The sequence below is a fragment of the Struthio camelus genome, chromosome 7 (assembly GCF_040807025.1).
Source record: "Struthio camelus isolate bStrCam1 chromosome 7, bStrCam1.hap1, whole genome shotgun sequence".
In the NCBI taxonomy this organism is placed as follows: Eukaryota; Metazoa; Chordata; class Aves; order Struthioniformes; family Struthionidae; genus Struthio; species Struthio camelus.
This window is the reverse complement of record NC_090948.1, coordinates 28,982,509-28,994,707: the sequence shown is the minus strand read 5'-3', so window position 1 is coordinate 28,994,707 and position 12,199 is coordinate 28,982,509. Positions and strand designations below refer to the sequence as shown.

General features: G+C 36.9%; 1 protein-coding gene across 4 annotated transcripts in view; it reads left to right on the top strand.

Moving 5' to 3' along the window:
- Nucleotides 1-12,199, top strand: part of DLG5 (discs large MAGUK scaffold protein 5) — a 119,111-nt gene that overhangs the window by 75,249 nt on the left and 31,663 nt on the right. For all 4 annotated transcript variants that reach the window (XM_068950519.1, XM_068950517.1, XM_068950518.1 and 1 more), the window contains exons 7-11: nucleotides 2,407-2,719; nucleotides 7,291-7,521; nucleotides 9,635-9,819; nucleotides 10,677-10,802; nucleotides 11,498-11,630. In XM_068950519.1, coding sequence (XP_068806620.1) covers nucleotides 2,407-2,719; nucleotides 7,291-7,521; nucleotides 9,635-9,819; nucleotides 10,677-10,802; nucleotides 11,498-11,630 — 988 coding nt within the window. The remainder of the gene's footprint in view (nucleotides 1-2,406; nucleotides 2,720-7,290; nucleotides 7,522-9,634; nucleotides 9,820-10,676; nucleotides 10,803-11,497; nucleotides 11,631-12,199) is intronic.

Here is a 12,199-nt window from a genome sequence, read left to right as displayed (position 1 = left end):
GAAATTCAGTCTTTGTCTTATGTTTAAAATCCTTTCTTCGTAACCAAGTGTGCATTAATTTGGGCGGTTGACCGCTAAGCCCAAAACATCTTAAAAATATTACAGCTGTGTATATCTCTCAAAATTTATTTTTCAGAATATAAGATTTAACCAACTTGCAGCTTAAAGATGAACCAGTGATAAATTTCAGCACTGTGGGTTTTTTATTAAGATCAAAATTAAATACAGTCCAGGTTGCTTTTAAAGAGAGTGGGAAGAGCAAGACTTGAATGATGGCCATTTTGAATGAATCTTTGGTCCTAAAAAAAAATACAGTAGAAGTGTTTACCCTTATTTTTTTTATCTGTAAGATTGTCACAGTAATACACAGCATAAGAATGTGTCCAAGATGATTTAGCTGGTAAATATTTTGAAGAGTAAAAATCAGCTCTACCTGCTATTTAATTCATACGTACTAACCCCAGATTTAAAAGTGACGCTCTGCATTTTGAATGTAGGCGATGGGACTCCAACAAATCTGCCCTAGTTCATAATTGCATTGAAAACCAAGCAGGTAGTCCTCCCTGGTGAGGGGTCTCTTACGAAGCTATTCTCTCTCATAGCAGTAGCTATAAATTGGCCTTCTCTACAGAAAACACCTGTGCAAATGTCATCTAGCTGCCTGTCCCTCCTTAGGAGGCAATGCAAGGACAGGTGGGAGCCAGGTGTTGGCAGCTGGAATTTCAAGTTTCTTCAGTTATCAGTATTTAATATGAACGTGTCTCTAAGTTAGAGACTTTCCCTTCTTTCTACAGTCACTTCCCTAAAAGCAGTGGTATTTTTCCCTGTTCTGGTAGGCTTATCTTTTTGGTTTCTTTCCTTATGACTTGTTTGTTTGTTTGTTTGACAAACGTTGCCTTAAATCTCTTTTCCCCTCCACTCTTCCATGTATCATCCCAGCGTTGTCCCTGACTTGACCCCTGCTCCATTTCCCAAATAGTTTGCAAATGTGTTGTGGGTTCCTGCGTGGCAGTGAGGTGATGTTTTGAAGAGTCTGCCTCCTAGGCTTCTGGTATATTCCTGTACCTTTCCTGTAGTATATTCTTATCTTCATGCTCACGCTTCTGGGAAGAAAAAAAATACAGCTCTTAATACTTCAGATCTCCTGTGCTGCCAGCCTGATATGTTAGACTGAAAAAATCTCCCAAACAGAGCAGGGAGATACTTTCGAAATTACTGACAGATGCCTCAGTAATGCTACGGCCATGATTTGAATTTGCTGAGGCTGTCAAGGAAATACTTGAAATTGGGTTTACAGCTTTCCCTCTCAGGAAAGGTCACACAGCATGTTGGATTAAACAAGAATCACATCTAAGCAGTATGAAATGTGTGTATAAGAGAGAACAAAGTATGCCAGAGGTTTTGGGGCATTGAAATTCTGGATGAGACCCTACAAGTCCACCAAGTTAGGTACAATGTTTCCATCAATGGCTTTTAGTTGCTCCTCCCTTTGGAGAAAAAAAAAAAAAAAAGCAAGGAAATCTTAGTGTCTAATTACAGAAGAACATAACTCTCAGAAGTTCCTTTTCAAACCTATTTGTGAATTTGGACATGGGATATATATTCTCACTCTTAAAAATGTATTACCGACATAAATAAAACATAAATACAAAAGTTAGTGTTTTTAAAGAAATCAAACTTTTGATGTCCTTTCATGATCATGCCATACATGTAGGCTGTATTGATAAAGTAGATATATTTATAATGTTACACTTTAAGCAATAGTTTTTGACAGTTTAATTTATTTTTCATTTAAGTTTTGTTGGATGCCATATTGATGGAAATGAATAAAAATGTCTGAATTACCTTTTAGTTCCATTGTCTTTGCATTTATACCATAAACACATTTTTCTGTTTTTCTTTCCTTTCTCTCCTGTAACCTATCAGTCCTTGTCTTTTGCATATCTGCTCATATGAGAGTTCTCTTTTTTCCAATTCCTAAATTTATTTTCGTCTTTGCTGCATGTGTTGAAGTGAGGATGGGAAGAAGTACTTTCTAAGATGATCAGAACTCAACACAGTAAATCAAGTTGAGGTCATTCTATTAAATGATGGCGGTATTTTTGTATTCCTTGTTGAATGATTTGATGGAAATTACTTTTAATAGCAAAATTAATTCTAAATTATTTTTAACTTTTCTGCTTTAGTTCCTCAAGCAGGCTCTCTTCTTCCCCACTTTGAGACTTCAAAGCAATAATTGGTCTAACTTTTTTTTATTCTGCAGCACTGAGAATATACTGTCTGAGATGTCCTCTGCAGTTGTATGGTGTACCAATGGATAGTTTTGATTGTCCAGCCAAATTCTTACTATATGGAGAAGAAAAATGGAGAATAAGTATCTTGTTGGCTTCTCTGCTTCTTTTTTAGGTTTGAGTCAGTGCAGCAGGAACTAAGCAATGCCACAGCACAAAACAAAGAGTTGCAAAGAGAGATGGAGCGATTACAGTCAGAGGTGACAAGGTTCAAAACAATGCAGCTGAAAGCAGCAAAGGATGCAGAAAAGTACAAGGAAGAAAGGGACTCTGTTTTCAATGAATACCGCCTCATAATGAGTGAGAGAGATCAAGTAATCAAAGAGGTAGATAAGCTTCAAACAGAGTTGGAGCTGGCAGAGTCCAAACTGAAGAACACTTCCTCCGAGAAGCGAGTGGCTAGTGAGGAGATGGAAGCTTTAAGACAGGTACTACTAACCAAGCGTTTTGGTGGGGAAGGAAATGAGTATGTATTACTGACTCTAGAATCAGAAGTGTGTGTAAATAGGAAATTCCATGCTGTTGTTTTCCTGTAGCAGTCTTTACTATCAGTTATTACACTTCCATTTTCTAATGGAGTACTTGTCAGATGAAATTTGCTATTCTCTTGACTTTATTCTGCTTGTGATAAATCCTCCCTCTACTGAGTCAGTCGTCTTACGCTTTTTCAAGTAATGGCCTCTGTAACAACATAACTCTAAATATTCATTGTTTTTAACTTTTAACCCCTACAGGAACCACTGGATACTATCCATTATAAGTTATGTGACAGATTCTGAAGTATTTATGCAAAGCCTGTGCTTTACATGCATGTTCTTACTTATCTGCACTCTTTCTGCTTTTTTAAAGTTAACAAGGATATTTTAAAGATATTTTTCACACGTGGAACTGAGGCACGCTTTAGAAAGTGTGTTTAAACCAGAACTTTGTATCTTTCTGGAATATTTCCTGTATGTATATGTTTACATCACAGCTGTTACAACGCTGCTGCTAAGACTCCTGTAATGCAGCTTGTGGCTCAGTTTCACTTCAGCTGAAATGCATTCACTTGACCCTTTTGTTTGCAAACACTTCGTTTAGCATGAAATAGATAGAAGCACATGTGTTCCATTGCCTGTGAAACTCATTTTACTTTTTTCATACCATTACAACTGGGGAAAAAAAAACCCCTTTATACATAATTATTATGTTGCGGAGCTTTGTTTAAACTACACAGTTTTTCAGGCACATAATGTGGATTATGATATTTGGCACTAATATTTTTTCAAATAAGTAACTTCTGGCTTTAAAAATTCAAAGCTTTTAATCCTACCTGTTTTCCAGCTAAGTGATTTAGCTTTTGCAGTGAGTGAGGTTTTAATACATATGTTTCATGCCTGTTCTACTTACATTGAAGCCATTAAGTCACCAAAAACTTCTGTCATTGAGCTTACTGGAATTGGGGTCAGCTAATGGGGATTACCAAAGGAAGTAGCCACAATTAATTGTGGAACAGGCACACCAGTTCCCATTGTTTTTAACTTTCTTCATGGTGCTGTGATGTGCCAGTGTGTTTAAACAGGAGATTAGAATATATTATATGGGTGTTCCCTCCTGCCTCGCTGACTCTCTTGAAAGGGTGGCTGAAGAGGAACGGCAAGGAGGTTGAGAGTCCAGGACTGGTGAGCAAGGTGCTGACAGGGTGTGGCCATACCTGTGCTAAGTGGCATAAAGTAGCACTACTGTGAGTTCATTTCATACTCTTGTTTTTCTTTCCTGTAAATATAACTATTCGGCCTGTGAGCGAGTGCAATGAGCAGCTAGTGAAGAAGTCTTCTCTTTCCTGTTAGTTAAACTTTACGTGGTCCTGCATGCCCAAATATAATTGGATTAATTTACATGCAAACTATAATCAGTACCTGGTGGTTATAGGTGGTAGAAGAAATCACAAGTTACTTGAGAACAGTCAAGATCTTGCACAGTGAACGGTTTTGGATGAAGTTCTAATGAGTTTGGCTGCTCAGAGCTCGAGATTAGGGGTCATAGATTTCCCCCATCTCTGGGTGGTGTTTTGGTTTGCCACAATCTTTTGCTTCGGCAAGTGCTTAGAAAATGGAGTTTTATCTTAGTGGTACAGTCAGCGATCCTCTTATGTCAAATAGGCCAGTTGTATTTTATACTGTATGTTGTTGTTGCACTATATTCAAATGTGAGAACTCCTCTCAAACATAAAAAATCTTACCACTGCTGCAAATGTTAGTTCTCCTGTCTCGCTTCAGTTTGATTGCAGAATAATGAACGAGTTTAGTTTTGAAGTTAAGCGTTAGCAGAAATAACATCTTGGTTGCTATGCTTATGGTTTTAGTAGCACGTCTCCAAATAAAAGCTACAGCGTGGTAATTTCTGTTTTTACCAGGTGTGCAGCATCACTTTTCAGCAATGATTTGGGCCAAGGTTCTGCAGGCCTGGGATTTTAAGAATCCTCTTAACTGCAAAATAGAGAGTAATTTGGAATGGTCCAGAGGTAGACGGTGTTAGCAATCTTTGCTTCCATGTTGGTACAGTCCATTGTCATCTCCAGCATCAAGTGAAACCTGCTGTCTAGACAAAGATGATCATCTGATACTTCACAAATTCAGAATAGCTCTTCAAACCAAAGCGGTGTGGTATTTCTAGACAGTATTTCTTCTAATCAACAATAAACAACATCTCGTTTTGTGCTGTCATGCCATAATTTTGTTCAAATGTCACAAAAGGCAGGAATGGAGTTTTACTGCTGACTACTAAAGGCAATGACTGCTTTTATTCAGGCAGTTTATGTTGAGGGTGCTGGCATAAACTGCAGCAATGCCTGTCCCCCCACCCCCAATTGTTTCCAAGTGTTATAAGTTCTCATTTATGGAATGGCTTTCTGAGAGCTTTTCCTCTGCCTTGATTCTGTGGTGACTTTTTCTCTGCTGCATGCTGGAAAAGACTTAATATTGCGGTTTAGGTTGTGTATACATGCATTTGAATGCACTTTCTATACAGACTGTAGTTAAGCCATGTAAAAAGTTGCTTTCTGTAACGAAACTCGTTTTCATCAAATGGGTTAGGAATCTCTTTTTCAGAGGTACTGAGTGACTGAAGCTTGTAGTGATGTTAATGTAAATCTTGAGCGCTCTGGTAATTGGGATTCACTGATATGTTTAAAGTTCACAGAGTCATTAATTGGTACTTGTCTCCAGCACAAAATTGTCTATTTTAATACAGTCAGAACTGTTTTAGCAGTGATAGTAGCCCTAATTAGATATCATAACTGGAAAAAGAATGATGTTACGGAAGACAACTGCATTTTGCTATAGTGCTTTAAATATTTAGTTGTATTCCTTGCAAACTGCAGAGTAAAGTAGGTGTTAGCTTTTGATGTAATGTCTCTATATTTTCAGTATTTGGACCTTTTCCTTCTTTTGCTTTTCAGATGATGACTGTCTTTAGCAATCCTTTTCAAATCCAACCATCTACAGTTTATGCCCAGAAAGAGTTGCCTGTATGCAGAAGGACCCTTCTGTAGTCATTGGCTGAATGTTATTAAGGGGGTCCGTCCAGAAAATAAATGGTCTGAAATTCAACTTGTTAATGCCTTGTTCCTTAGTGGAAGATATTAAAATAAATTTTATCACCACTCCTGCGTAGTTGCATCAAATAAGCCTGCTCCAACTCCATCATGGGATGCATGTACCACTTCATGTGTGTCGTCTTTGTTATGCGCTATCGTTTTGATAGGCTGTGTGCAAGTCGTCGATGTCAGTCGATGTCCCATTCTGTGCAGGAGCTCACAAACGAGAGTTTGGTATTTCTTTTCTAGGCTGCTGTTTTGCGCGTTGCCAGCTGCGTTTTCTTCCCTCTTGCTCTGAAAATGTTCTGATTTAGAGACTTACTAGATTTTTTTGAAGTTGTAAGTATTTAGCTGAATAGTTCTTCTCATTTTCTATAATTGTCTTAGTTTTTTGATACATTACTATAATAATTAATAGAACAGCACAATGAAAACTGTGGTTCTCTTGTCTTAGGAAGCTGATTATCATCCACATTGAGTGGTATTTATTTCTCCAGGAGCCTATTAGCTCTGTGCTTATTTAAACTTGTTAGGACTGCTCTGTAGGGCTATTCTGCATTTCAGGTCCTTTTCTCTCACTAAGGTATGCTCTTGAGGCATGAATGAAAGTCTTTTTGGAACCTGTAAACAGTCAAACAATTGCTGTTAAATGTCTTAAAGTGCTTTCTCAAGAATTGTCAGTGGTATCTCCAACTTGAATTCTCTTTTTACTCATGGGAGGGGAAAGTTGAGCAAGAAGGAGTGAAAAAAGCAAATTGTGGTTAAAGTCAGTCTAATTTAAACTGTTTTAAAAGACCAGCTTGTATTTTAGAACTGAATTTTTCTCCTCTCTCTCTCTCTCTCTCTCTCTCTCTCTCTCTCTTTTCAGTATGATGGACTTGAACTCCGTATTTAATAAAATGTTCTATAATTCTATTTTAGGATGTGTTGTATTTTTATCTTTGCAACCTTTTTTGGTATTTTACTGGCATATGATGCTAATGTCCCTTTAAAACTAATGGTGAAGCTGTGAGATGTTCATGTGTCTAGGCTGCTGACATTATTTCAGTTCTATAAAATCAAGGTAGTTGCTTAAAAACTTTCACAATAGATTCTTAGCATTTGCCATATTTAAAGCCTTTTTGAGAAGACCAGGTCTGACTGGTAAATGTTGAGGACTGCCATAATTATCCTTCATTTAGGCTCCTTAACTGTGAGTGCTCCTAGGTTCTTGGTTACTTCTGACATCACTATGCCAAGGTGATGCTATGATATCTTTAACACCACATTTAATATTCTTAGTACTTACCTGTATACGATGTGTGCAGTTTTGTTAACAGTCCCGTTTTGCATAACATCAGTGGTTAACTCTCTATCCATTTCGAAAGATGAACTGTTTCCTTCTATGCTTAACATACTGCAAAAAATGATTCCTTTTTTTAGGAGCTAAACTCGGCTCTAGTGGAACGGGATCGAGCGATTTGTGAGAGGAATGAGTTGCTGGAAAAATACTGTCATGAAGTGAAGGACAAAGCTGAGGCCCAGAAAGAACTTGATCAAGCTTGCAAGGATATTGAGACAGTGAAGGAAGAAAGAGATGTTGCCAGGAAAGAGAGAACAGAAGCTATCATCCAGAGAGACCATCTACTAAGGGAATATTACCAAGCCCGTCAGGTATTATAGGTGTTTCATAAATGACTTTTCATCCTTAGCTTCAAGAGTTGGTTACTTTCAAGAGTCTTGTTAAAGGTCTGGGTGCGTAAGGTTTCCCCCCTTCTGCCCTTTACCTGAGGTCACTCTAGAATACTTATGTTATCAAGAAATATTAAGAAATAATCACCGAGCTTCTTCTCTGAAGCAAATTTAGTCATGATTCATATTAAGTTTCTGTTTGTGAAAATAAATGGCAAATAAAAAACTGTAATCCAGCAGGTGACTAGGCAGTTCATTGCCTTTTACTGGTAAGCTTGTTGCCCGCTGTGTGCTGTCCATGGCTGTGACCTGCTTGGGATATTAGTTATTTCTAACTCTCCGCAGAGGAAGCTATTTGAAGTGTGATTATAAATTTTTCTCATCTGTGCACATTTTTAGTATAAGCATTCTAATCTGATGGTTTATGATGATCTTTACATAAGTAGTAACATTCTTACCATTTTGCGGACTTATTAGTGGTCATATTACATGAGGCTAAATTTACCAATTCTTATACAATTGTATATGACTACATGTATTTTAGTATGAAAATATCACCACTTGTATGCTTATGAATAACTTGGGATATAAATTCATTTCTTAGCAGATTAGCTATTTCAGTATTTTCTCACAAAAACCTCATTCTCTTTTTTTATTAGTAATTTCTTTACTGATACAAAGTTATTTGCTTTACTTATTGTGCTGATTTGCTAATCCTGAATGAGTATCTGGGGAAGCAATTAAACAACATTTTCAGTTGTTTTGGGAGGACGCCCTTTATTGTATTTGGCTTTTCATGGCTAAACCACTGGCATCTTGGAAACTTCTGCTTTTCTCAAGGATCAGCTTAGGTGAACTCTTATGTGACTTCACAGTGGACCTGTTCAGCTGCTCACCTTCAGTAAATTCCAAATCAAAATTGATACATGAAATTTAAATATCCGTTTGTTAATTTGAAGGGCGGTTTTTGTTTGTTTATTTTCTTCCATTGAACTGAAAGAGACAAGACGTGATGCTTGGAAATGAAATCACAAATCAAAAGGCCGGATGTGACTTTTTGTAGCCTTCATTTGACCTTATTTAATGCAATTTTTATTTTTGAACGTTGAGGTCAGAATGTAAACCTGTGGTTTATGGGCCAGTGCTCTCACGTTTTGAGTGTAAATAGGTCCCATTTAGAGATAAGAGCCTTTAAAGTGTACTAATCCTCACAGTACAGACTCTTTATTGATAAAATATGCATTCTGATCTTGAGAACATATTTTCAAAGCTTATCTTTACTCAAATTTGAAGTCTAGTCATATTTATGAGGTTTATTTATGTAATTGAAGTTAACCACACACACAGTTGTCTACAAGATCATTGTTTGTGATGGGCTGTGCCATTGTAGTTGGCTCATGCTCTTTGTACTGCAAGCTGGAAGTATTCTCTGTGCATCTGTGTTTTGTTCAAACATCATCGCTTTTGTTCAAAATGGAGAATGTCAACGGAGCAAGGTAGCTTAAGAAGAAAAACATAATTCTTATCTATGCTCAGAAATGTTTAAGCAAAGTTTTTTTTTGTTTTGTTTTGTTTTTTTTTTGGGGGGGGGGGGGGAATTAATTGTTCCGCTTTGGAGATTAGGGACCTGTGAGAATCACAAGTCTGTTTTGTAAACCTGTATGTCTGTCTGTCCCAGGGTAAATAACAGACATTAATGCAGGATCATAATAGCGTATCTTCTAAATATGCTTAAATGTATTTTTTTGTTGTTGTTTTGTTTTGTTTCCCTGCCTGTCTGCTAAGCAGAACAGGATATAAGCATGGAATGCGCTCTTTAAAGCACAAAACGTACCCTGATGTTATTTTGGAATGAGGATTCTTATTCATGTAGGTTGTCGTGCCCAAACCTTGTGTGCCGTTTGAGTGAAATATATTACAGGAGATTTTTTTCTTTCGTTTTGCTTTTAACACAAAGTTGCCATTAAGATGAGGTTTTTTGAGCAAGTGGAAATTTTCCTGAAAAACTTCAGGTAACATATAATAAAGGCTAATGTGCATACTTACCTAAAAATTGTGCCTCAAATAGTTACCTATATGTTTTTTTAACTCCTAGATACAAGATTCTGCCACCCTAGACATAGAAAGAGCAAACAAAGAAATTGAAATGCTTCGGAAACAATATGAGGCTATGTCACAAGAACTAAAGGAAGCTGTCCAGGAAGCAGAAGTAGCCAAGTGTAGGAGAGATTGGGCCTTTCAAGAGCGGGATAAGATTGTTGCAGAAAGAGAAAGTATACGGTAAACAAATGTTAGATGGTACATGAGTGTTCTTTGTAACACCTTGTGTGAAGTTAATGTAATTGTAAGATTTGATGGATTTTTACTAGCACTTTTTTCAACTTGTTGGAACTTCTGAATTAGTTAAATCACCGGGTAATTTTTTTTTTAATACTGAGGGCACTTTCCAAAATATTTTGCTTTGTTTGTGCTTTCATCCCCATAATGTGTCTTTGGCAAATAGTCCTTGTGAGCTTGTCAGCAGTACTACAGAAGAACAGCAACTTATGCCACCTTCTAGGCATGGTCTACCTATTGATATAGCCATAGTCCTGCAAATAATTCTTTACCTTTGTGGATCTTTGCATAAAGTACCCAGTGTATTTACTGTTAGACACAGGGGAGGTACGAAGGGAGAATACGTGATCAGAATTTCTTTCTGCTAGCCTTAAAGAATGTAAATAAAAAATAAAGTTTTAGAAATGGATGAAGAAAAAGGTTTGTTACCCAGACAAACTTTCCTTAAGACCTAGCGTAAGTAGTATTTTCCTTTGTCATCCTTATGAATAAAAATAGATACAATGCAACAATTTTACAGCAGTATCCAGAGATGGCTTAATTTATTAGTGTAACTCACTAGGTGCTCTCACATCCTTAGATGGAAGCTGATCTTAAAAGTTAGAGTTACTATTTCCCACTATAAGTTTAAAAAAAAAAAAAAAAAACCCTCTGAATCTTTTTGTGATGCATACATGATGTTTTTGAGCGATCTTTTGAAACTGCTTTCTGTTGCATCAAAGAGTACAGCATGGTAAAATTGGTTTGTTACTTAGGTACAGTTTTAGGTAATTTTATCTACATTTCTTTTGCTTTTAAAGGACTTTGTGTGACAACTTAAGGAGGGAGAGAGACCGGGCTGTGAGTGACTTGGCTGAAGCTCTTCGCAATCTGGATGATATGAGAAAGCAAAAAAATGATGCTGTGCGTGAACTGAAGGAACTGAAGTATGTTATAGAAATGACCTAACTGCATGGAATGGTTACAAAATCGCCCAAAACTTTGCTCTGTTAGCTGTGTCCATGAGCGAACTGTGTGTCTATAACGATAGCTATGGACAGCAGGCATTCGGGATCTTGTGTATGGGAAGACTGCTGATGTTTTAGTTGTTGCTCAAGCTGTCATAACTGGCAGGATCCTAACTCTTATTATTTTATCCTTTTTATCTTATTAATGAGATGCAGATTTTAAACTTTGTACTGTGCAATACAGAGTTCTTTCATTGAGGTCAGATTAGCAGCAGCTTAGTTCATTCCAACCATATTCTCACTGGTTTACGAACACACAGAAAATGTGCATCATATGGGGTCTCTATGGGTTGTGGAAGAGGTTTTGCTTTCAGTATTTATCATGCCCTACTCGAGCATACTGGTGCAGCTCATCTGAGGGTAAAATTAGATGTGTTTTGTGACAGGCCTTTTAGAAAACTAGTTGTGTACTCTAACCATTTAAAAGTAATGCAAAAAATGTAAGAAAAGGTTAACACAATATTTGAGAGATGGAAGAGTAGGGCAAATTTTTGTCAAAGCCTGAGTTTTTGAGTTGGAAAATAAAATGTAAGAATCTCCAAACGATAACGTTGTACATCAGTTTATTTAAAAGGGTTAATCTGCATCTGTAAAGAGCCATTTTCTTTCTCGAGAGAGAAGATGGAGAATCAGTTGGAAAAGGAGGCCAGATTTCGTCAGTTGATGGCCCATAGTTCCCATGACTCAGCCATAGATACAGATTCTCTGGAGTGGGAAACGGAAGTGGTAGAATTTGAAAAAGACAGAGTAAGTCAAAGATACTAACTCTCTTGTCTTATATATTGGATTGCCTGATAGTTAAATATAATACCTCTGATACTACATATGATAAAAATAATGCTGTTTAATCTGTATATTCTTAATTCTATATTTCTGCTGTGCTAGGAACCACAAACATATTTGCCGTAAGTACCATATCATCTAGATAGAAGAACTTGATGTATTTCAGAAAAACAAGTTGTTAACACACAGGCTTTATCCTTTTCTTATTAAGTGTAAATAAAAATATTTCATCTGAGCTTGCAGGTTACCTGGGTCTGTGCACTATTAAAAGTGTTCTGTTAAGTTAAGTGTTTTTAAAATCAAAATAAGTGTTCTTAAAATGCAAGTGACTCATCACAGAAACGGCAGTGCTAAGGCCGCAGAAAGTTAAGAATGAATGGAAACATTGACATCAGAGCTTAGTCCTCTGCTTATATAGGCAAAGCACTTATAAAGCTCTGCATAAAGCACTGAAGCTCTTTCATGAAGATATTTCTCCTGTTTTTGCTCAGATTTGGTGGTAGGAAATATTCTAGTATTTGAAGTTTTATCCA